Source organism: Pelodiscus sinensis, chromosome 30, assembly GCF_052426305.1.
Source record: "Pelodiscus sinensis isolate ZL-2025 chromosome 30, ASM5242630v1, whole genome shotgun sequence".
Lineage (NCBI taxonomy): Eukaryota > Metazoa > Chordata > Testudines > Trionychidae > Pelodiscus > Pelodiscus sinensis.
Window position 1 is genome coordinate 9813579 of NC_143081.1, and position 25146 is coordinate 9838724.

Below are 25146 nucleotides of genomic sequence, written 5' to 3' on the forward strand. Positions count from 1 at the left end.
GAGTTTTCAGCAATGTGCATGCCTAAGGAAAGATGAAACCTTGAAACAACAGATCTGAGTGGAACAGGGAATGTTCAGTTAGTTGCGATCAGGGTTTATTTGTTTTTTAAATTTTGCGTTTGGTAAACTCCTCTGTACTTAGCGCATGTTGTCCCTCCCCTCCCCCTTCCACACCCTGTAACTGAATCCCAGGGAAGCTATGACCTGTGCGTTTCATCTGACTTTTTTTAGTTGCTCTGTAGCATCTAGCACCCAAGGGTGCTTTATCAAGTCTGTCTTCTTTGTTTCATTAATAAAATCACCTTTTAAAGACTTTGATCTGATTCCCGTGCCTTAGAAGGCAGGGGGTATAATGTGAATGTGCCTGAGATGGAAGGTCACCTATTAAGAAACTACACTTTGTTTTCAGGCTTTGTTCTGAGGAAGATTTAAAGAGTTCAGGGTTATGCCACAGGCAGATGTTCTCAAATGAGTCATCTTGGCATTCAAGGGGTTTTGCATTTGGGTGGGAGCCCACCCAAGACCATGCAATCCATGACCTTACAGTGTTTTTGTAAACAGAAGCTTTAGTGGCAGAGTAGTTAAGGTCTCTTGTGGGCCCCCAACTTCTGCACTCGAAGTGCAAGAGTAGCGAACAGCCTTGACAATGAACCTTTGCTCTTCTGCTTGCAGCTCCCATTTTGGTTGCAAACACACGAGTTATATTCACAGTCATGTCAGTTTCTTTCTCAGTCACCACTTCCAACAGGATGTCATGATCCTGGGGTTCATTAAATAACAAACTAGCACATAAATAAATTGCCTAGGGAGGTTGTGGAATCTCCATCACTGGAGATATTTAAGAGCAGGTTGGACAGACACCTGTCTGGGATGATGTAAATGTGCTTGGTCCTGTCGTGAGGGCAGGGGATGGGACATCATGACCTCTTGAGGTCTCTTCCAGTTCTATGTTTTTATCAGCTTATGAAACGGAATGGAGGTTTTAGCACAAGACTCTAGAGAGCGTCTGTGGTGATCTATTGGACACAGCTACCCTGAGTTCTCCACATCAGCATCCAGGACACATCTCTAAACTCCCCTGTTCCCTTCTGAGTGAGTGACTCTACATTTTAATCTTCCACAAACACATTCAATTACTCTCTGTTGCAGCTCTTGGCTTCCTCTGGGGCTTTGAGCTGGCAGCTAAGAGCCCCTTCTTCCTCATCAATACCCTCATCTTCCTCGTCTCCCACTACTGTTCCTGTAGACAGGGAACTGTCTGGTTCTGTGAAGGGCCCTTCATTCTGTGCCTGAGATTCTCTCCACAACGTGACCCCCTTTGGCCTAGAAACACCCGTCTCAGCCTGGAAGGGGAGACCCAGGTCTCAGAAACGTCCCGAGGGTCTGAAGAGATTTGGGGCACCACAAACACTTAGCGAGCAACTAAAATGCAACTGTGCACTGGGAGGGTTATGCTGACCGTGTCACAGCTGAAGCCATGTGGTAATTTTGTGTCTGAATCTGGAGCCTTTGAGCCGGATCACATTAAGAACTTGCCCCTTTCAGAGAGGTGGGGGTGGGGTGGGGATAGAACAAAAAGCACAATAAAAGAAACTCACATCAATATAATTCTCCACCCCCCCAGGGATCCTCCCTCTGCAGCCCCTTCACACCCACCTGGGCTCTGTAGGGTCGTCATGAGGATTGTGCACAGACCGATAGCTCCTGGGAGTTCCTCCCAGACTCAGCAGTATTTCTCCTCCATCTGTTGGGGGATCCTGTACACCATTCCTAGGGGCGGACTGGGGAGCCAGGCCCTCTGGTGAGAAGCAAAGATCTGCTCTTTCAGGTGCCTGAGAGCAGCCTTCAGGGCACCTTCCTACCTTGGTTTTCCTCTGGCCTCTTCCCCAGCTCCTAGCTGGGCTGTCTGCTCAGCTGCTTCTCTGCAGACCTTCCCTCCACCCTCCAGTGACCAGAGAGAGGAGGGAGAGCTTCTCCCAACAGCTCTCATCCTATCTGGGCTGCCTCCCTTTCTGCTCACTTCCTCTTCCCCCAGCCTCGAACTCCTGTTACTCATTGCTCCTCTTAGCACCAGTGTAGGGTCAGTAACTATCACTGTCAATGCTATTTTTACACACACTGCAGGGCCCCGGCTGGATTTGGGCCTGGCTAGAGAGTTATCACAAGCTACCATCACTGTGTTGCATCTCCTGCAGTCAATGGGGCCAAATCCCCCCCGGCGTAAGCTAGAGTAACTCAGTGGAGTTTCCTTTACCTCAGCTGCATCCCTGGCCCAGCCCCAGAGCTGTCAGTCACTAGGGGCTGCTGGTTTAGCTCCTCCCCCAGTATCAGCAGCGGGAAATCGGCAGCTGTCGCCCACACGCCCTGCGCAGCGAGCACCGAAAACAGTCACGCCGCCGAGCAGAGCGGTGACCACACCTGAGGCTGTGACTTCCTCTGCCTGCGTCAGAGGTGAGGGTCCCATCCCCCCACCCGCACCCAGATGGGGCCAGTAGCTGAGCTGAGAACCCAGCTCCCAGCAGAGAGCCACCGGCTCAGCATGGTGCTGCCTCTGCTCCTGCCTCTGCTGGGTAAGTGCCCCCCTCGGCCCCCAGCCCTCTGTGTGTCTGGAGACTCCCCCCATCCCCTGCACCCTGTCCCACGGCTCTCACTCCCATTTCCCTCTTCTCTTGCAGCCTCTCTCCAGAGTCTCCTCAGGCTGGTGTCCCCCACAGGTAACAGAATCCTGTGCTGTGGTGCCAGTGCTGGTCTCAGGGAGTGGGACTAGGCCCCTGCCCCACCAGCCAGAAGCAGCAGTCCAGAGCCGCGTCTGTGGGGGCAGAAGGGGAACCCAGCTGATGGCTGCTTGGGGGGTCTCTTTACTGGGTCCCAGCCCAGGCCATGGGGCAAAAGATTCTCCCATCCCCATTGGCACTACCCAGCCCCGCACTGGCAGCCTCAGCAGAGAGAGAGGTGATGGACCATGGAGACGGAGCTCCCATCCCCATGACACTAAGTTCCCCTGGCCAGGGTGTGGGGCTGCGTGTGGAGGGGGTGGGATTTCTCTCTGCCCCATCTCTGGGCCCCCACAGAGGACTCAGGTCCAGGGACACAGACCCAGCACCACCAACCAGAACATTAAAAGCTGGTTCTGCAGAGGCCCCAGAGGAAAGGTGGAGAGTTGAAAATCTCCCCCTTCCCTTCCCCACACCCAGCAAAACCTTCTTTCTCTGCAACACCTCCTATCTCCTGCTGGGCACTTGGGCAGGGCTGGTGAACGCCCTGATGGGAATGGAGGTCCTGTGATTGTAGAATTTGCAGAAAACCCCCTCCCCCTTTTGGCCTCCTCCATGCCCCAGCTCAGTCTCTTTAGGAAAGGTTGGGGGAGGGGAATGAATCCTTGCCCAGAAGTTCCAATGTGGGGAACAGACACGTGCCAATGGAGGGTTCTGCGGGTGACCAGACAGGGATTCTACATGACCCGGTTCCTGGGAGTGGGAGCTGCGCAAATTCCAGCTGGGAATAAGGGGCAGACTTTCAGCATGAGGGGAAATAACCCCTGGGGCATTGCCCAGGGGCCGTGTGGGATTCTCCAGCCCTGGGGATTTCTGAATGCAGCCTGACTGCGTTTCTTAGAGGCCTGAGCCCTGCTGCCATGGAACCAGTTCAGAGAATCCAGCTGGGGTGTGTTTGCTGTGGGGTATTTCCCACTGTGGGGGCAGATGCTGGGCAGAGAGATGTGGCTGGTTTGTGTTTATATTTCTCCAGGGCTGATCTCATCTCACTTTTCATTTTCCTCTTATTCCATCCTGGCCTCCCTCTGTCCACTGACCCCCCTGCCTCTGTCCTAGCTCTGCTGCCGGCTCCCGACATCTTCAGGAGAGCCACGTCCCGAGTGTATCCCCCTGGGGAGCCATTTGCACTCAAGTGCTCCCCTCCTCCCGGTGAGCGGGCTGGGGGATACAGATTCTTCTTCCGAAAAGGGCAGCAGGGCCCCAGCACAGTCCTCAGAGATACTGCAGGACCCTGGCTGGAGCTCACAGCTGAGAAGGGACGGGCTGGGTCCTACACCTGTGCGTACTGGAGATGGGGATCCAATGGAGAGATCTCCTCTAGCAACAGCAGCTCCATCTCCATCACAGTGACAGGTGAGCCTGTTTCCTGCTGTTTGGTGGGTGGGTCACTGGGAATTTCAGCTTTGCCCCCTGGCTCTGCTCAGGGCCCCTCCTTGCACCTCAAACATGCCATAGTGAGCTTGAGGTCCCTGCTCATCCTCAGAGACTGGGCACTGCTGCAGGGAAGTTCACAGCACAGGGCTCTGAGTTGGGCACCACCAGGGGAATCCTCAGTGAATCTTGATCCCTGCAGCTGCCTGTCTTGTCTGTTGTGATTAGTGTCAGGAGAGGGATCGGTCCCTGTCTTGTTACCCATCTTACTGCTGGCACCAATACCCAAGTGGGTGAATGGGCGAGATCCCAGCAGGGGTCAAAGGGCTGCAGTTTCCTTGGAGTCACTGGGCCAGGTTCCCCTGCGGAAGCTTCCCTGAGGCACTCAGGTCTCTGCAGCTTATGGCTTAGTGCAGGGTGTCCTGGTCTGTGCTCAGTGGAGGCAGCTCCCTGACACCCCCAGCCTCAGGCGCACAAGCCACCCCCAGCCATGCAGGCTGAGCTGCCCTGGGCAGGAGCTGTCCCCTCAGGTACTAAGCCGGGGAGGCTGGTCCCCTGGGTTCCCGGCAGGGAGATCTCTGTTGCTCAGTGTTTGCATGGCCTGGTGGGGATGTGGTTCCTGGGCATGGAGCTGGGGCTGGTTGGGGTCTGTGCTCAGGATCCCTCCCTCCTCTGCCCTTCACTGGCTCTTCCTTTGCCTCTGTGTCACCTGCTCCCCTGGTTCTTCCTTTGCCTCCCGTCCCCTCTCCCGACCTCCTTGTCTTTTCCAGATCCACAGATCACTGTGTCCCCACAGCAGCCTGTCTACATCTCTGGAGAAAATGTGACCCTGACGTGCTCAGCTGCCGGGGTGTCCAGTGTGTCTGGGATCCGCTTCTTCAGGAACAGCCAGAAAATCCACTCCATGGAATTACCCTTCCCTCGGGACAGTTACACCGACTCCCTGCAGCTGTTGGGTCTGTCTGGGTCCCACACTGGAGTGTACAGCTGTGAATTCTGGAAGTTGGTGTCTGGGCAAGAGATCCCCTCGGAGACAAGCAGCCCCATCCCTGTGGCAGTGACAGGTGAGCCCCCTTTCTCCCACTGCTTGCTGGCCCCAGGGCAGGGTATCTCTCCAGATGCCAGGATGACACACAGCCTGGCCATTCAACTACAGGAAAGGGCAACCTAGACAGTCGGAACCCACCAGCGATACCACTCCCTGGTTCCACAGAGCTTTGTAGGGAATCGCTGATGCTACTTTGGCTTTTGGGAATCTGGGGATATTTAATGAATCGGGCACCACATCTACCCCATGGTGGTGGGTTGGGAAGCTCCTTCCACATGGGAGTTAAAGCAGACCAGTTAAGTTGGGAAATAAGAGGATACTGCTGTGGGTTACTCACAGCTCTGGGCACTGCTATAGGGTGCTCACAGCACTGTCATCCCACTTGACAGGGAGCACGTTCTAATCCTGCCTCCCTGCAGCTTTCTTCAGTCTTATTTCTTCATTAAGAACCTTCGAGAATTAAATTGAGACAGTTAGTAAATTAAGCCACTTTCTCGAGTCGGTGAACACAGTTAGGTTTGATTGTGACACCTGAATTCATTCAAGGAGCAGCTCAAACTGATGAAAAGCCTCCCCTTTAGTCAGTTTAGTGGCACACCAGGAGTGGTGGGAAGAAGATGAACATTTGGAGAACCAGGAACCGTGGAGACACTGTCAGGTCTAGCAGGGAACCCTGCAGGTCCAGATGCAGGCAGCAGGGAGAACTCTGCCTGGGGCATGGTCCTTTCGGGCCCTAAAATTGTGAAGGACAAAAACCGCGACTGGCAGGAAGCAAACTCCACCCCTATTCCGGCTCCCACTCATTTCAGTGAAGCAAGAGGTTCTGGAGAGAGAGCCCAGGTCAGCTCTGAGTACATTGATTTCTGGGCACAATAGACACTTTCCCTCCTCCCATGTCCCTGCTGATCCCTCCCCTTTGCTGCTCCCCACAGATCCCCCTCCCCAGCCAGTGCTGAGTGTGGATCCCCCGTCTGGAGCGGTGAGTGAAGGGCTCCCCCTGCTCCTCACCTGCACGGCCCCAGGGGACACCGGCGAGAGGAGGTTTCATTTCTTCAAGGACGGAGTTGAATTCATTCCCAGGGATGCAGGGTCTGAGATCAGCACCATGGAGCCCGGCTCCTACTCAGTGAATGGCTCTGTGCTCAGCACCCCAGAGGCCAGTCGCAATGGCAGTGGAGAATTCTCCTGCGAGTACGAGGACAACATGAGTGGGAGGTGGGTCCCGTCCCTCCAGAGCCAGGCTGTGAACGTCACCGTGAATGTCCCCAGGACAGGTGAGACGTCCACGACTCCTTCATTCAGCCACCTGTGCTGCTCCAATGGGAGGAGACCCATCCCTGAGAGCTCTGCTGGGAGAGGGAGGTAAGATCAGGTGGGCAGGTGCCACGTGGAGATAGAAAACAAAGAGGAAATTACTATCTCCAAATCCCCTTCACACCCTTTCTAGCCATGGTACTTAGATGGTTCAGGTCTCTGAGAGACTGATGTCAATGGATTTATCCTTCCCCTGCCCATTGTAGAGATGGGGAACAGAGAAAAGGAGAGGGAATGTGCCCCAGGGGACCTGCAGTTCAGCAAGGAATTAACCCTGGGCCTTCCGTCCCATTTTTGGCATGAGGAGCAGTGTGCTACAGATGGCTCGTGCCATGGACAGCAGTGACGGGTTGTCACAGGATAGTTGTTGACAGGCAAGATTCCTGTGTGGGTCTGAAGCCATGTTCCATGCTAGTCCAGATGTTCTTATTTGTCCTTCCCTCCCTTTCCTTTGTCTCCTGCCTGAACAGCCTCACCCAAACCCCACGATATTCTGCTGAGAACAGGCAGCATCTTGCTTCCAGCTGGAGCCCTGACTGCTCTGATTTGCTACTGCCATAGGAAGAACAGAGGTGGGTGAAAGGTGGCCGGGAGCTGTGATCACACACCTACTCCCCCTGCTGGGGTCTAGCCAATAACTGTTCTGTCATGATCACTGTAAATAGCTTCAAACCACCATCAACCACAAAGTACCATTCCACTCTGGGTATGGAGACCAAATCAGACATGCCTGGCCCATGACACTTTGCTATAAAAGACAAGCCAAAGCAGAAAAAGATCATGCTCTAAAGCTTTTAGCAGCCTTTCAAACACCTGTTGGTCCCGGGTTAGCTTCTATAACACGACGCCCAATAAGCAGCTCAGCAGCTGTTTGATTTAAGACAATCAAACAATTATTAACACTGCACTAGTTAGACAGGAAAAGGGGAAAGCCTGCAACCCCCGTGAGGTGAGATTAGAGGTTAGAGATGCGCGCTATGGTCATTGGCTGTGGTTAGGGATAAGGGAAGAGTAAAATAATGTCAAACATTCAGGAATCGTCAAGGCTCTGGACCGCAGAAATATGCACATCTGTACATACAGTTTTTGATCTCTTTTCATCTTGTGCCCTAGCAGAAGGTTCAGACTCACACACGTACTGAAATCAACAGACATAAAACTGTTTGGCTTCTGTTTTCTCAGAGTCACACTGCAGGAGTCATTCCCTCTTGCTGCTCCAACATGTCAGCCCCATTCTCCTCTGATTCTGTTTTAGTTCCAAAGCCACTAAAAGGCACTAAGGGATTTGCGCCCAGAGAACACGCCAGAAACACAAATCCCGGCCATCACAATAAGGAATCCAAAACCCCGGATGCTGGAGTGGAGCAGGTGGAACAGGTAACGGGAAAGGATTTATAGATTGAAACCCCCAGCACTGTCCGAATGCCTTGAAAGTGCACGGATGGAATCTTGTGCCCAGTCCTGAGATGCAGCCTCCTTTCTGGGGCAGGCAGGCAGAGAACAGCCCCACAGGGAAGTGGCATGGAGTATTGCTCAGGCAGGAGAAAGGGCTGAGATTTGGTCGTCCCTTCCCCATCACTCCCAACCACCATGGACTCACAGAAACGTAGGGCAGGGCCGAGACAGCAAGAGGTCTTCTAGTCTGGCCTGCAGTGCTGCGGTACAATTAGTTAAACCTTCAGTGGACACTGAGACACTTTTAGTCAGTCACCATCCTGTCTGTAACATTGTCTCAGGAGGGTTGTTCTGCCCTCAGCTGTCTCATCTCCTGACTAAACAAGCCCCCTTTGTGTCACATGGGTCATAGTGTATAAACATCTGGTCAGTTTGGTTCCTTTCCCAGGCGCTCCTCCCCCTCACTGTTTCTCTGTCCTCCTACACCAGGGCTCTGAAGTCACCTACGCGCACATCGAGTTCTCGGCCTTGGACACTCGCAGAAGCCAGTGGAAAAACAGAGCCCAGCCTGCTGCAGAGGCGCATGTGCTGTACAGCGAGGTGGTGACAAAGGCCACCCAGAAAGTGGCCAGATAGGGAAGGAGCAAGACAGCAAAGAAGGGCCACTAGGATGATCCGAGGAATGGAAAACCTGTCTTATGAAAGGAGACTCAAGGAGCTTGGCTTGTTTACCTTAACCAAAAGAAGGCTGAGGGGGGACATGATTGCACTCTTCAAATATATTAGAGGGATAAATACCAGGGAGGGAGAGGAATTATTTAAGTTTAATACCAATGTGGACACAAGAACAAATGGATATAAGCTGGCTAGTAGGAAGTTTAGATTTGAGATTAGACAAAGGTTTCTAACCATTAGAGGAGTGAGGTTCTGGAACGGCCTTTCAAGGGAAGTAGTGGGGGCAAAAGATCTATCTGGCTTCAAGATTAAACTAGATGGGTTTATAAAGGGGATGGTTTGATGAGATAACATGATCTTGGTAACTAATTGTCCATTCATTATCAGTGGGAAATAGGTCAATGGAGGGATGATAGGAGTTACTATAGAGAACTTTCTGGGTGTCTGGCTGGTGAGTCTTGCCCACATGCTCAGGGTTTAGCTGATCGCCATATTTGGGGTCGGGAAGGAATTTTCCTCCAGGGTAGATTGGCAGAGGCCCTGGAGGTTTTTCGTCTTCCTCTGTAGCATGGGGCACAGTTCACAGCTGGAGGATTCTCTGCATCTTGGGATCTTCAAAGTATTTGCAGGCTTCAATATCTGAGATATAGGTGAGGGGATTATTCTGGGAGGGGTGGGTGAGATTTTGTAGCCTGCACTGTGTAGGGGGTCAGACTAGATGATCATAATGGTCCCTTCTGACCTTAAAGTCTATGAGTCTATGAGACACTGTCTGCATCTCCCTGAGTCTCTTCCCCTCCCGCGGGCACTGATATCCTTAACCCTTTACACCCCAACAGCCCTTGTGAGCCATATGGCAAGGGCAAGCCCAAGTCACTGCTGTCAGAACATGGAGCTGTCATGTCAAGGATCATGTGAAACCTGCCGACCCCGGTGCTGACTGTCCCTGTGTGCTGTGTGTGTACGGGGTGTGCAGACAGAGTTGTGTGTGTGCTGGGAATGTGCCATGGGTGCAGCTGGTACACAAGATGGCTGCAGACAAGGCAACGTGGATTGAGGAGTGTACGTGGGTCGAGCTAATTGGAGGGAAGTGAAACTGGCTGGTGTGTGATGCTGGCACGTCTGATGCCTGCTCTTGCCCTGGCTGCAGGGATTAAATAGGAACTGAGACGCTCACAGCTGGAGACTAGACCACGGCACCTGGGGCTGGTTTGCTCTGTAGAGGTGTTAGACTCATCAAAAAGTCTTTGGTGCTTAAACTATGTGAGATGCTTGTTTCTTTGTGTCTCCATTAATCTTCCTGATTATGGCCACACACCATGTTACTAGGTGATATTTAATTGTTTGCTCTTGAACAGTAAACACCCACGCACTCTGCAGAGAAGCATGATTAAGTGTGAACTATGACTTTGCCACAGAAGGCGCAATTTCCTGCCCAGCGAAAGAAGCCCCCAGACATCAGACAAACAATTGTGAAACATCAGAGGCAAAAACACATGGCTGATGGCTCCCTGCTCCTCTTGACCCATGAACTGGACACAGGATGTGAACTTGTCACCTCCTCTTGCCCTGGGCAGGATTCCCATGCGAAACCAGGCCTAAAATTGGCATCGCCTTCTTTGATACTACAATGAATGAGCTTGGAATTGGTTGGATTTTGAAGGCTGATGCTAGTTACCAATGCCCCACCCCCGCCATTGCTGTGTTTGTTCAACCACCTCTCTGTGTTTGCCTGGGGCCCATTAAGGTTTTACTTTCACTTTCTCCTCATCTGGCTCAGACAGAATGTGAACCTGAGCTCCTGGGGTCAGTGTCAGGGGGAGAAATGTTCCAGTCCCTGCCCTAGGCCATGTCCTGTCCCGCTCCTCAGGCCTGCTAGACCCCAGCGTGTCTGTGAGACACTCCTCACCGGATTGTCTGTCACAGAGCCCTTGACTGTTCTCTGTTTGGGATCTGCCACAGTGTGCGAACTGATCATTTCCCCCTTAGTTATAATATAATTTTCCAAAGGGAACGCAGTGTTAGGGCCCAGGCAGTGATCCACAACTTCCACAGAACTGTCTGCACCTGGTCTCACAGGGAGTGGTAGTTTTCATAAGAAGTGATACCCCCTTGGATGGGATCTATTCTAGCTCCATTCACTGATAGGTAGCACATGGAAACCCTCCCCTGGTAAATTCAATTCTTTGGCTTGTGCTGTCACAGTGTCTGCTGCCCTACATGTCTGGAGAGCATGTTCTGCAGTGAAATCTCCTCGGAGCCATTCCTCTTTTCACCCATTGTGTTTAATACCACACAAGAGTCTGTCTCTGACCACAGGCTCTGTCTGCTCGCCCAAGGTCACAGCTTTACTCAGTTTCCTGGATTCTGTGCTCTATTGCTCCATGATGTCATTTTTTTTTTTGCATTCCTGTAGAAATTTCTCTCTCTCATGAGGCTCCTTTTTTTTTACTTCCTATTTTCTTCAAGTTAGTCAGTATTTGACTTCTTTCTTTCCCTTTCCTCACATGTAAAATTGTTATAAAGCTTTTTGCCCCCACGACATTTTGTCTCTTTTGTCCCTATGACTGCTACATTCGATTGAAATGTATGTGGGATTTTTTCCCTCTTCTCTACAGCATTGTCTGACAGTGGCAGACTTGATGGAGGCTGCATTTCTGGGTTTCCCCCTTTTCATAATGTGGTCAAGCTATTTGTGCTCACAAACTACATGCACAAGTGTGATGGACAGGAGCAGTGCTACCCTTTTCTAGACCTCCTAGGCATTCAGTTAAATTGCCTGTAAAGGGTTAAATCAAGGCTACGTCTACACTGGCATGATTTTCCAGAAATGCTTTTAATGGAAAAGTTTTCCGTTAAAAGCATTTTTAGAAAAGCGCATCTAGATTGGCAGGACGCTTTTCCGCAAAAGCACTTTTCTGCAAAAAAGCCCTGATCACCATTTTCGCGATTGGGGCTTTTTTGCGCAAAACAAATCTCTGCTGTCTACACTGGCCCTTTTGCACAAAAGTTTTTTGGAAAAAGACTTTTGCCCGAATGGGAGCAGCATAGTATTTCCGCAAAAGCACTGACAATCTTATATGAGATCGTCAGTGCTTTTGCGGAAATTCAAGCGGCCAGTGTAGACAGCTGGCAAGTTTTTCCGCAAAAGCAGATGATTTTGTGGAAAAACTTGCCAGTCTAGACACAGCCCAAGAGTCGGGGGCATCCAGGAAGTGTTGGCAAGGAGCTAGGAGAGACAATGGAAAGGGAGCAAGAGATTAAAATAGAAAATTGTGTTCTTCCTGCTTTAGTTTTGTATGTGAGTTCAGAACAGGAGCTGGGGGAGTGATGGAGTAAACCAGCATTTTTTAGCGATGTCCATGCCTAAGGAAAGACTAAACCTTGGTACAACAGATGTGAGTAGAACAGGGAATGTTCAGTTAGATGCAACTATGGGGGCTTTTTTGGGGGAGGAGGTCGTGGTTAAACTCCTTTGTGCTAAGCTCACATCCCTCCTCACTGAAACTGCAATTGAATCTCAGGGAGACAATTATCTGGGCCTTTTTTAGTTGTCCTGTTACATATAACTCCCAGCGAATAGGTCTTCTTCATTTTGTGAATAAAATCACCAGTATAAGATTGTGAACAGATTCCTGTGGCCTGGGAAGGAGGAGGTCCTTTGTGCACATGCCCCAGACTGAAGATCAGCCTTTAAGAAATTACACTTTGTCTTCAAGGTCTCCCCCAAGAGAGGGTTAAAGAGCTTGTGGTTACCCCACAGAAATTCCCATGTGCATTCCTGGCTCTCAAGGGTTTTTGGGTAGAGGCCGCATAGCACCCAAGGCCAGGGAATCTGAGACCTTGCAGTGGTTTTTTAAACAGAAGCCTGTAATGGCAACACATTATAAGGTCTCTTGCAGGCCTCCAACTTCTGCCCTTGCCTTTTCTCTTCTCCGTTGCAGCTCCCCTTTTGCTTACAAACACAGGAGTTCACATCACAGTGATGTCAGTTCCCTTCATGTCACCATCTCTGGGTTCGTTAAACAACAAACCTGCCAATGGAACAGATGTTTTAACACAAGACACTTCAGAGCATCTGTGGTGATTGGCTGGCACAGTTACACTGGGTTCTCCACCCCAGCAGCCACGGCACATCTCCAAACGGCCCTGTTCCCTTAGGATGGGGCGACTCTACATTTTAATCTTCCATAAACACACTGAATTACCTTCTCTGTGCAGAAATAAAATGCAGGACAATGTAGCACTTTAAAGACTAACAAGATGGTTTATTAGGTGATGAGCTTTCGTGGGCCAGACCCACTTCCTCAGATCAAATAGTGGAAGAAAATAGTCACAGCCATATATACCAAAGGATACAATTAAAAAAAATGAACACATATGAAAAGGACAAATCACATTTCAGAACAGAAGGGGGATGCAGGGAGGAACACATTTCTATCACTTCTCTGTGCAGATCGCATTTTCTTCTGGGTCTTGGAGCTGGCAGTGGGAGGCTCCTTCTTCCTCATCAATATCCTCATCTTCCTCATTGCCCCCTGCTGCTCCTAGAGCCGGGGAACTGTCTAGTTCTGGGAAGGGCCCTTCATTCTGTGCCTTGGATTCTCCCCACAAGGTGACTCCTTTGGGCTAGAAACGCCAGTCTCAGCCTGGAGGAGGAGACCCAGGTCTGAGAAACACCCACAGGGTCTGAAGGGGCTTTGGGCACCACCGACACTTCAGTGAGCGACTAAAATGCAGCCGTGTCCTGGGAGGGTTGTGGCTGCTGTTTCACAGCTCAGGCCCCTTCTCCCCTGCACCCAAAGGCCAGTAAAATAAACTCCAATCAGCACAACTCTTCATCGCTCCCTGGGTGCCATAATCTGCAGCCCGTTCACACTCGTCTGGGCTCTGCAGGGTCATCATCTGGTCCTGAGCAGACCAATGACTGTGAGGACTTTCTCCCAAACTCAGCAGCCCTTCTCCTCCATCTCTTGGAGGATCTCATCCACCATTCCTAGGGGTGGACCCAGGGTGCTGTGGTGAGACGTGAAGGTCTCAGATGCCTCTGAGTTTCCTTAGCTGCTTTTGTAACTGAGATTTCCTCTGGACACTTCCCCCAGCCCTCCCTGGGCTCTCTGCAGACAGCACCTCTCCAGACCTCGCTTCCAGCCTCCAGTGACCAGAGAGGGACAGGAGACCTTCTCTCTCATCCCCCATCTCAGCCAGGCTGCCCCACTTTCTGCTCCCCACTCCCAGCCCTTTCCCAACCAGGCTCCATCTCTAGCTGAGCATGGCCCAGCCTCCAGCTCCTCTTCCCCAGAGCAGGGTCAGTCCCATCACACAGGGTCAGAGTTTGGGGACTGGAAACTCTCCCCAGCCCCTTCACTCACTGTCTGTGCCACAGTTCCCAGAAGCCCAGCAGAGCTTCCCAATGCTATTTTCAAACACACGGCAGGGTCCAGATAGATCTGGGCCTGGCTGGAGTTTTCACCAATCCCACTCTGGTGATTGTGTCTCCTGCAGTCGATGGGGCCTGGTGTAAGCTAGAGTAACTCAGCTGATCTTCCTTTACCCCAGCTGCAAACCTGGCCCAACCCCAGAGCTGTCAGTTACTAGGGGCTACTGGTTGAGCTCCTCCCCCAGTGTCAGCAGTGGAAAATAGGCAGCTGTCGCCCATACGCCCTGCGCAGCGAGCACCGACTTCGGTCACGCCGCTGAGCTGAGCGGTGACCACACCTGGGGCTGTGACTTCCTCTGCCTGAGTCACAGGCCAGGGTCCCATCCCCCCATGCACCCAGACGGGGCCAGTAGCTGAGCTGAGAACCCAGCTCCCAGACCAGAGTCACCAGCTCAGCATGGTGCTGCCTCTGCTCCTGCCTCTGCTGGGTGAGTGCCCCCCTCAGCCTCCAACCCCTCTGTGTGTGTCTGTCTGGGGACTCCCCTTCAATCCCCATGTCTCTCCTTCTCCTGCTCCCCCAGCCTCTCCCCAGAGCTCTCACCCGCTCTCTGCTCTTCTCTTCCAGCCTCGCTCCAGAGTCTCCCAAGTCTGGTGACCCCCACAGGTAACGACGTCTCCTGCCCTTCCTGAGATGCTCGTGGTGCCTTGGGAGGACTCAGTTGGGAGTGGGAGTGGGGGTGGGGGTGCGGATTCCCTGCCTCTCACATGGGGGTGTTTGAAATTGCAGGGAAGGGCGATTGCCCCCTTGTCACCCTTAGGTGAGTCCAGCTGCTCATTCACAGATGTCTCCGATGGCACCTGCAGCTCCAGTCCAGAGCCTTGTCCATGGGAGCAGAAGAACAGCCCCAACTGATGGCTATTTGGGGCATCCCTTTGGGAGGGACTGGGTAGTTTTTTCCAAAAATACTTGCAGAGCGTCCACACCTGAAGTGCCTTTTTGTGCAGAAAAATAGAAAGAATAGAGGGGTTTCCGGAATAGGAATTCTATGAGAAAGAACGCTGTTTTGCCAAAGACCTCTTTTGCCAAATGGTCTGTGTGGGCAGGGAGGAGGGGGTTTTTCTGCAAGAAGAGGAAAGAGGGAAAAGCACAGGTTCCCGGGTGGCCATTCTGCCCATAGCAATCAGAGCTTTCTGTCTAGAGAGCATCCATGCAGTCAGGACGTTCTCTGTCACAACAGCACATCGCTTTTTCCATGAGTTTTAGCAGTGTGGACGTGCTCTTATGTAAGAAGATCTCTTACAAAAAAACTTCTTGCACAAGAAGCCTGCAGTCTAGACGTAGCCCTGCTGTAGGGCATTTCCCAGCCGGGGGGTAGGTGCTAGGCAGAGAGATGTGGCTGGTTTGTGTTTCGATTTCTCCAGGACTTATCTCGACTCACTTTTGATTTTCTCCTCAGTGCATCCTGGTCTCCCCCACACCACTGACCCCCCTGCCTCTGTTCCAGATCCCCTACTGGATCCTGCCGTCTTGGTGAGAGCCAGATCCATGGTGTATCCCCCCGGGGAGCCAGTTATGCTCACGTGCTCCCTTCCTCGTGGTGAACAATCTGGGGGATACAAATTCTTTTTCCGAAAATGGCAGCACAGCACCAGCACTCTCCTCAGGGAAAGTCTAGAGTCCCAGCTCGAGTTCCCAGCGGAGAGGGGACGGGCGGGGTCCTACACCTGTGCGTACTGGAGATGGGGATCCAAAGGAACAACGTCATTTAGGAACAGCAGCCCCGTCTCCATCACAGTGACAGGTGAGCGCGTTTCCTGCTGTTTGGTGGGTGGGTCACTGGGAATCTTAGGCCCATCCCGACACGTCAGCTTTACCCCCAGGCTCGGGTCAGGGCCCCTCCTTGTATTTCAAACACTTCCTAGTGGGCTTGACTGCCAGCTCATCCTCAGAGACTGGGCACTGCTGTGTGGCAGCTCACAGCACTGGGGCTCCAGGTGGCCACTGCTGCAGGGAAGCTCACGGCACTGCACCCTGAGCCGGGCACTGTCAGGGAGACTCTCAATGAACATTGAGCCCTGCAGCTGCTCGACTGGTCTGTTGTGATTAGTGTCAGGAGTGGGATTGGTCACTGTCCTGTTACCCACCCCACTGCTGGCACCAATACCCAGTGGGTTAGTGGGTAAGATCCCAGCAGGGGTCACTGGGCCATGTCCCAGGTGGAGTGGAATTTTCCTCCAGGGTAGATTGGCAGAGGCCCTGGAGGTTTTTCGCCTTCTTCTGTAGCATGGGGCACAGATCACAGCTGGAGGGTTCTCTGCATCTTGGAGTCTTCAAAGTATTTGAAGGCTTCAATATCTGAGATCTAGGTGAGAGGATTATTCTAGGAGGGGTGGGTGAGATTCTGTGGCCCGCACTGAGCAGGGGGTCAGCCTAGATGATCATAATGGTCCCTTCTGACCTTAAAGTCTATGAGTCTAAGAGTGTGGGAAGCTCCCCGTGGACACCCAGGGCTCTGTGACATATGGCTGACTCCTTCTCTTAGTTCCAGGCATCCTTGTCTGTGCCTGCTGGGTGCAGCCCCCTGACACACCCAGCCTCAGCCGCACAAGGCCCCTACCCCCAGCCCATGCAGGCTGAGGTGCCCTGGGTGAGAGCTGCCCCCTCAGGTACCCAGCAGGGGAAGTTGGTCCCACTGGGTTCCCAGCAGGGAGATCTCTGCTGCTCTGGGTTTGCATGGCTCCATGGGGATGTGATTCCTCAGCACGGAGCTGGGGTTGGATAGGGTCTGTGTCCAGGATCCCTCCCTCCTCTGTCTTCCCTGGTTCTCCCTCTGCCTCTGTGTCACCAGCTTCCCATGTAGTAACTGTCCCCTCCCACAACCCCCTTCTTTTTTCCAGCCCCCGAGCTCACCGTGTCCCCTCTCCAACCTGTCTACATCGCTGGGGAAGCCGTGACCCTGACGTGCTCAGTGGCCGGGGCACCTGCCGTTTCTGGGTTCCGGTTCTTCAGGGATGGCCGGGAAATCCACTCCAAAGAACTCTCCTCTCCTCAGGACAGTTACAATCATTCCCTGCAGCTGTCGGGTCTGTCTGGATCACAGGCCGGAGTGTACAGCTGTGAATTCTGGAAGACACTGTCTGGGCGAGAGCTCCTCTCAGAGACAAGCAGCCCCATCAACATCACAGTGACAGGTGAGTCCCTTTCTCCTGCTGTTTGCTGGCGCCGGGGCAGGGAATCTTCTCATGATGCCCAGGGTGAGATGCTGAGCTCAGCACAGGTCCCCTTCTCCCCCCCCTCCCCCGCCCAGCCCTGTCAGCTGTTTCTATTTATCCCAGTCAGATCCAGCTTCCTGAGAGGCTTTTGCTCACCCCTACTGTTGCTGGTGTTTTTTCCCATTTTCCAGACCCTCCTGTGCCCTGTCCCTCTCTCTGAGTCCTCAGGACCCGGCTGGCCTGGGATGCTGCCCAAAGCTACCCAGGGCTCTAAGTCTCTACTACCTGCCTCCCAAATTGGAACCAGCTCTTCCCCCTGACCTCCTTGTCCTTCCCAGCCCCACTGCCGGCCCCCCAGCTCGCCGTGTCCCCGCAGCAGCCTGTCTACATCGCTGGAGAAGCGGTGACCCTGATGTGCTCAGCTGCTGGGGTGCCCAACGTGTCTGGGATCTGGTTCTTCAGGAACAACCAGAAAATGCTCCCCAAGAAATTCTGCTTCCTCCTGGACAGCTCCATGGCCTCTGTTCGGCTGTCGGCGGGGCCTGGGTGGCAAAACAGCACGTACACCTGTGGGTCCTGGAGGACAGAGTCTGGGCGAGAGATTGAATCAGAGCAGAGCCGGCCCATCTCCATCGCAGTGACAGGTGAGACCCTCTGTCTTCTGGGGTTTGCTCACTCTGGGTGGGGCCTCTCCTCCAGCGACAGGCAGAGCTGCAGCCCCGTCACTCAGCTCCATTTCAACCCCGCTCTGGTCCAACATGGCAGCACAGGGAGCATCCCAGCTGGGGGATCATTTAGGGCATCTTCATTCACCCCTGGAGCATCAGAGAGGCCAGGGCTCTGGGCCATGCACCTCCCTGTGCCACGACCCCCACCCAGCCAGGGGATTGGAGATGGGCTGATTGTTCTCCGCACCATGAGCCTGGATACAGATGGGGCATCCTGCCGTGACTATCTCCCCTCTGGGACAGCTGGATCACAGCCAGGCCCCCAGCTCCCAGAAAATCTGGCCTGAGGAGGCAGGACCCCAGATGCCCTGGGCCCTCCTTGCTGACAGATGGGGCCTGGGGCATTAGCAGTGGCAGGTGAGAGAAAGTGATTCATGTCCCGGGTCCATGGCAACTTCTAAACTCACATCCCAGCCCCCCACTCTGAGGGAAGCCACCTTGCCCGAAACCCAGCTCTAACTCGTTTCTGTGTGGAGACCCTCAGAGTCCTGAGGTGAAACAGGAGGCTCTGGAGACAGAGTGCAGATCAACTCTGAGCACAATGAATTCTGGGCCCCTTCCCCACTTTGTCCCCTGCCCTGTCCCTCCTGACTCCTCCCCTTTCCCACTCTCCACAGATCCCCCTCCCCAGCCGGCACTGAGTGTGGATCCCCCGTCTGGAGCGGTGAGTGAAGGGCTCCCCCTGCTCCTCACCTGCACGGCGCCAGGGGACACCGGCGAGAGGAGGTTTCATTTCTACAAGGATGGAGTTGAGATTGTCCCTGGGGACGCAGGGTCTGAGATCAATGCAACAGAGCCCAGCACTGGCTCTGTCAACGTCTCTGTGACCAGCATCCTCAGGGCTGGGCCTAACAGAACAGTTGAATTCACCTGCGGGTACGAGAGGAACGTGAGTGGAAGGTGGGTCCCATCCCCCAGGAGCCCGGCTGTGAACATCACCGTGTCAGGTGAGACGTCCCTAATTCCTTCTTTCAGCCCCCTGTGTTGCCCCCAAGGGAGGAAAACCATCCTCAGGGGCTCTGCTGGGAGAGGGAGGTCGGGTGGGACAAGAGAAGCCACATGCAGATAGAAAACAAATGGGCGATGACAAGTCTGCCACACGCCCTCCCTGTTTGAGCGATGACAATGTCATGGCCCAGGTGTCCGGTCTCCTTGCTGTGTCAGTAGCAGATTGAGCCCCTCGGTGCCCTTTTTAGAGATGGGGAAGGGAGGCAAGGACAGAGCAAGTCCCCCAGGGGATTGTGGTAGAGAAGAGCATTAAACCCCTACGGCCGGTGCCCCAGGCCAGGCCCATAACTACTGGATCTCCCTTTGCACCCTTAGAATGAGGAGCCGGCTGGTACAGACAGAACATGTCAGTGAAGGGCTGGCTCAGCAAACCATTGTACTGGTGGGCTGATCTGTGGGCCCCGCCCTTGTCCCAGGGCTGCCTGGCTGTTCTCATGTCCCCTTCCCTCCCTTTTCTTTTCCTGATGCATGAACAGCCTCACGGTATACCCAGGATATTCTGCTGACAGCAGGCGGTGCCCTGCTCCTGCTTGGAGCCCTGGCTGCTCTGCTCTGCTGGTGCTGGAGGAAGACAAGAAGTGAGTGAAAGAAGCTGATCTGTTGTGATCCCCCACCTGCTCTCTCAATATGATGTAATCAGGAACAATTGTGTAGTCAAACCATTAACAGCCACAAATCACCTTACCATGGTGTGGGCATGGAAACCAAACTTAAGATATCCATGCAAAGCCAGGTATTTACCTCTGAGCGGGAAGGCAAGGTGCAGAAAGAGGATCAAGCTGTATAAATGAGAGTGTTTCCTAACACAGATTGGTGCGTGTTTGGCGTTAGTCGCACATGATGTCACAGAACCGAGGGTACGTCTAGACTACATGCCTCTGTCGCCAGAGGCATGTAGATTAGGCTACCCGACATAGTAAAATGAAACGGCAATTTAAATAATCGCCGCTTCATTTAAATTTACATGGCTGCCACGCTGAGCCGACAAACAGCTGATCAGCTGTTTGTCGGCTCAGCGCGATAGTCTGGACGCATGGGTGTCGACATCAAAGGTATTTGTCGACCACCCAGGTAAACCTCATCCCAGGAGGCATACCTGGGTGGTCGACAAATACCTTTGATGTCGACACCCGCGCGTCCAGACTATCGCGCTGAGCCGACAAACAGCTGATCAGCTGTTTGTTGGCTCAGCGTGGCAGCCATGTAAATTTAAATGAAGCGGCGATTATTTAAATCGCCGTTTCATTTTACTATGTCGGGTAGCCTAATCTATATGCCTCTGGTGACAGAGGCATGTAGTCTAGACGTACCCTAACTCAGCGGAAGTTTGATTTGCGATAGTCGATCCGTCCTTTTCACAGCACAGTCTAGAAAAGAGAAAGGGAAACCTATAAGCCCTCTGAGTCTGGAGAATCACTGCATCTTTCTTCTCTTCTATCCCACACCCCAAAATTCATCCCTCACATGCTGCTGTAACACAGAGGAAACCCCTTGAGATGACGCGTTGGGGTTTTTCCATGGCAGGAACAGACTCCACCAGCCAGTAGAATAGAGGGAGTTTATTGCTTCTCCAGGATACAGCACAGCACAGATGTAATCTGGTTCCAGGGCAGGCCTAGGATGCCTCAGCCCCCCTTGAGATGGGGGAGACTGGGCCCCTAAATCCCAACCCCTTTCCCTAGGCTGTCTCCTCCATGCTGGCAGACCGAAAACTAAAACTCTCTTCCAGCCCTGCCCCGTAGCCAGGGGCGTCATTCCACCTTCCTTTATTTCTCTACTTGGGGGGTATCTGGTAAGACAGGTTGAGAGACTCTTGCCTAGTGACTCATCCCCTGTCCTGCTTGGCTGTGCTACAGACAGCAGCCAGTGGGGGTCACCCACAGCCCCAGTATAGCAGCCAGCAAGGTACCCACACTACATCACACCCCTTTCTTAGGTTTGATTTCAATTTGACTCAAAAAGTCAATGACCCCCTGACTAGTTCCTCAGCATTGGGACAGTCTGTGTCCACAATTAGCATGAAATGACTTAATCATTAATGAATACATGACTCAATGATTTGTAGCTACACTGATTAGATCAGGCCTGGGCAAAATACGGCCTGTGGACCGGATGTGGCCTGCCAAGCCACTGGATCTGGCTAGGGATGTAACAGTGCAGTCGATTAACTGATAAGCAAAAGTTTATAGGTTAATGCTGGACTACATGCAGTTCTCCCCTTCTCCCCCTCTCCCCCACTTGTCAGGAATTTTTTTTAGCAGACTGGCCAGCAGCCCAGCTCAGTGCTGGCTTGTATTAAGTCTGGGCCCTACCCCCACTGCAGCTCTGCATTTAACGTGTATTAGGAGCCAGGCGGGCAGGCAGCCCTGCTCAGTCCCAGCTCACGCCGGGTCTGGAAGCTCAGACCCCCACAGATTCAGAGGTGACAGCGCAGGGCAACAGGCAGCCAGTCCATGAGGGGAGCTGGTTTTTAAACAGGCTCCCTGCGCAGACCAGCTCCCACCTGGCCCCCGCCCTGCTGCCTCTGTATCAGCAGCTCAGAGTGGCAGGGGGTCCTTGGGAGTGGGGCCAGAGTGCACTGGCTGCCGGCCCCGCCCCAGGGACTATGGAATAGTCGAGTAACCAATAAGAATTCCCGAGGCTAATCAATTAGTCAATCAACTGATATTTAACATCCCTCCATCCGGCCCGTGGATGCAGCAGGGAGCCCCAGGCAGGCTACTTACTTACCCTGCCCCACCTGCCAGCTGCCCCGAAAAGCGGCTCTGGGTTGTTTCTCTTTCAAAACTGTGAGACTGAAAAGGAGGGGGGAGGCTTCATGAGCTGCCTCCACCCCCAGCACAATCCTATGGGCCAGTTTGGCCAATGGGAGCTTCCTGTTTGAATAACAGGCTGCACAAAGCACCACGCCCCCTCCCCTCTGATTTGTAGTTATTCACACATGCACATGGCCTTGAAACCTGTGCAGGGGTGGGGCAGGCAGGCTGAGAAACATGCTGGGCTGCTGGCTGGGAGTCACCCAGGTAAGTTTCTTGGCCAGAACTTGCTTCTGGCACTCCAGCCCCTCCCTTCCCCAACCCTTGCACCCTACTCCACATACCCAGACCCTCTGCCCCCCTCCTGCACCCATATCCCCTCTGAGATCCAACACACCAATCACCTGCCCCAGATCACAGTCCCCTTGTGCCCTAGCTCACAACCCAAACTCCTGATCCGCTGCCCTAGGTCACAACACAAACCCCTGCATCCGATTCCAGTGTCCCAGGTCACAACTGCCTCCTTCACCCAACCTCCATCCCACATCCTGCAGTTCCTCCATTAATATCATAGAAGCAAAATCTTGGTGTGGCCCCCTACCCTAAAGTATTGCCCACCCCTGGATTAGAGCATATCTCTGTTATAACGAATATTGCCTCTAAATATTGGTAATTATTAATATTTTTATCAACTGCTGTGAGCATGTATCAGCATCCTGTATAAACAACCGTCTAATCCATACCAATACACATCCTTTGCCGTCGGTTGCTATACTCATGCTACTCCCCATGTCAGACCCTTTCTTCTCTGGTTCTGTTTTAGATCTGAAGCCTTTGAAGAGCCCTGAGGGACCTCAGCCCAGAGCGCACACCAGGGACGTGGATCCCAGGCATGACACTAAGCGATCAAATGAGAGACCCACAGATGCTGGAGCAGAGCAGGTACCATGAATGGGTTCATAGGCCTCAGTCTTGTGCCAAGTCCTGAAATGCAGCTGCCTGTCTCATGTGGGGCAGCCAGAGAAAAGCAACTAAGGGTGCTGCATGGGGTTTGTTCAGACAGGAAGAAGGGCTGAGAGCTGGACCTGTCCCCATTGCCCCAAACCTGCACTAAATCGCACCAATGTAGGGCTGTAAGCAGGGCCGGACGGAGGCATGGGCGAGCCGGGCAGCTGCCCAGGGCGCCAACCCATGGGGGGCGCCTGATGGCAGCTGTAAGGGGCGTGCAGTATCCCTTACAGCTGCCATCAGGAGCTGTGCGCCCGGCTCCCACAGTGCCAGCCCCGCGTCGCCGGACAGCAGCGCTCTTGCCCCTATGGCTGCGGAGCCATGCATAGCCTGGCGCATACGTTAGCAGCTCTGGCCGGGCCGGGCTGGGCAGAGCATGCCCCGTGCCCCCCAGGGGCGGGCCCCCGGGTTGTGCGCCTGCAGCTGCGGCCAACACACGCATGTGCCGTGTGCCCTGGGGGCGGGCCCATGCACCCTGGAGGAGGTGGGCCCACGCCCCCCAGGCTGGCCTGAACATGTGCCCTGCTCCCATGGGTGGCGCCGCACGCCCGGGCCCAGGGGACGAAAGGGCTCAGGTCGGCCCTGGCTGTAAGGGATCTCAAAAACCATCTAGTCCGGCTTCTCTGCTGACCCAGGATTCCTTAAACCTAGCCCATCCCTTTGGGTGTTTGTCCAGCTCATCTCTAAAATCTTCATGATGGTGATTCCCTAGCATGCCTAGGTCACTTGTTCCAGATCTAAGATACCCTTAGTCTACATCTACACCTGCAGCTTCTTGTGCAAGTGCTGTTTTGCGGAAGAGTTCTTGTGCAAAAAATCTTCCACAAGAGCACGTCTACACTGGCATGTGCTTTTGCGTAAGAGCATCCATGGCAGTGTGGACAGTCTCTTGCTCAAGAAAGCTCTGATGGCCATTTTAACCAGAGGGGCTTCTTGCACAAGAAATTCATGTTGCCTGTCTACACTGCCCTCTTCTGAAAGAACTCTTGCACAAAAGGGCTTATTCCTGATGGGGAGAGGAATAACTCTTCTGGAAGAAGCCCTATTTTCCAACGCTATACTGTAAATTTACTTGTGCAAGAACACACATGCAGTGTAGACAGCTGGCAAGATTTTACACGGGAATGGCTGTTCTTGCACAAGAAGCGTGCAATGTACTCTACTTTTATACAAGATCACTTTAATCCTGTCCTCCATCCTTGTTACCACCAATTTCTTAGATACAATCTCTGCACCATCATCTAATAATTTAGGGTCCATGCACCCCTCACCCTCACTGTGTCTTTGTCCTCCCCCACCAGGACCCAGAAGTCACCTACGCACTCATAGAGTTCTCGGCCTTGGATGCTCACAGATCCCCATTGAAAAACAAAGCCCAGCCTGCTGAAGAGGAGCATGTGCTGTACAGTGAGGTGGTAACAAAACCTACCAGAAGGCAGCTGAATAAGGACGGGAAACCCGCTCTACATTCCTCTGCATAGTCTCCTCATCCTCCAAGCCTCTGTATCCTTAACCATTCATACCTCAACAGCCCTTGTATGTCATGTGGCCAAGGGCACTCCAAAGTCACTGTTGTCAGAATATTTATACAACCAGCACCTTGTAAGGAGTGGTGAATGGGAGGAATATTCCCTTTGGGTACGTCTACACTAGCTCATTAGTTTGAGCTAGGTAGGGTAATGAGGGCAAGTGGAGTTGCAAATGAAGCCCGCTTGCCCTCATTACCCTACCTAGCTCGAACTAACGAGCTAGTGTAGACATACCCTTTGTCTTTTAGAAATCCCAGCACTGAGTTAACGAAATGCTCTGTAAAAGGTTAAACCCAGAACAGTGGTTATACAGGAAGGCTATGTCTACACAGGCAGGTTCTTGCACAAGAACAGTTGTTCTCACTCAAGAATCCACAGAGTGTCCACACTGCCTGCCCGCTCTTGCGCAAGATTTACAGTACAGCGTAGTAAGAGAGGGCTTCCTGTGCAGGAGCTACGCTCTTGTCTAACAGGTGTAAGTTCTCTTGTGCAGGAGCTCTTGCGCAAGAGGGCAGTGTAGACGCTGGGCAGGGGTTTCTTGTGCAAGAAAGCCCTATGGCTAAAATGGCCATCAGAGCTTTCTTGCGCAAGAGAGCATCCACACTGCCATGGATGCTCTTGCACAAAAGCACAGCTCACACATGGCAGTGTGGACGTTTTCTTGCACAAGACTTCTTGCGCAAGAAGCCATCAGTGTAGACACAGCTGAAATGTTGGCAGGGAGCCAGGAGAGCCAATGGAAATAGCGAGATTTTTGCAACCAGTTTTGTTTGTATCAGTCTCCTTTGTGTGTGAGTTCAGAGCAGGAGCTGGGGAGAGAAAGATGAAAGAACCATGAATAGAGGCATGGATTTTGCAGTGATATTCATGACTAAGGAAAGACTGAACCCTGGAACAGAGGAGATGTAAGGAACAGGGAATGTTTAGTTAGACATAATCAGGTTATT

The 25146-nt window shown here is 52.9% G+C and overlaps 2 protein-coding genes across 2 annotated transcripts; both read left to right on the forward strand.

Annotated features, from left to right (window-relative positions):
• The first annotated feature begins 1676 nt into the window (after positions 1 to 1676).
• Positions 1677 to 8538, forward strand: LOC149521182 (immunoglobulin superfamily member 1-like). The gene is made up of 7 exons (XM_089774370.1): positions 1677 to 1746; positions 3831 to 4127; positions 4916 to 5209; positions 6126 to 6467; positions 6978 to 7079; positions 7763 to 7884; positions 8392 to 8538. Exons 1-7 carry the CDS (start codon positions 1677 to 1679, stop codon positions 8536 to 8538), a joined length of 1374 nt encoding a protein of 457 aa, XP_089630496.1.
• A 1067-nt stretch (positions 8539 to 9605) lies between these two features.
• On the forward strand, positions 9606 to 24151 carry LOC149521183 (Fc receptor-like protein 5). The gene is made up of 8 exons (XM_089774371.1): positions 9606 to 9639; positions 14583 to 14621; positions 16856 to 17149; positions 17509 to 17814; positions 18516 to 18845; positions 19383 to 19484; positions 22486 to 22606; positions 23965 to 24151. Exons 1-8 carry the CDS (start codon positions 9606 to 9608, stop codon positions 24149 to 24151), a joined length of 1413 nt encoding a protein of 470 aa, XP_089630497.1.
• The last annotated feature ends 995 nt before the right edge of the window (positions 24152 to 25146 follow it).

Excerpts from the sequence above, each read along its gene's own strand:
- LOC149521182 (XM_089774370.1), top strand. The coding sequence starts at position 1,677 with ATGAGGATTGTGCACAGACCGATAGCTCCTGGGAGTTCCTCCCAGACT. Across the intron at positions 7,080-7,762 it reads CTGCCATAGGAAGAACAGAG|TTCCAAAGCCACTAAAAGGC; the intron begins GTGGGTGAAAGG and ends ATTCTGTTTTAG. Across the intron at positions 7,885-8,391 it reads GAGTGGAGCAGGTGGAACAG|GGCTCTGAAGTCACCTACGC; the intron begins GTAACGGGAAAG and ends CTCCTACACCAG.
- LOC149521183 (XM_089774371.1), top strand. The coding sequence starts at position 9,606 with ATGGCTGCAGACAAGGCAACGTGGATTGAGGAGT. Across the intron at positions 9,640-14,582 it reads GGCAACGTGGATTGAGGAGT|CCTCGCTCCAGAGTCTCCCA; the intron begins GTACGTGGGTCG and ends CTTCTCTTCCAG. Across the intron at positions 17,150-17,508 it reads CATCAACATCACAGTGACAG|CCCCACTGCCGGCCCCCCAG; the intron begins GTGAGTCCCTTT and ends TGTCCTTCCCAG.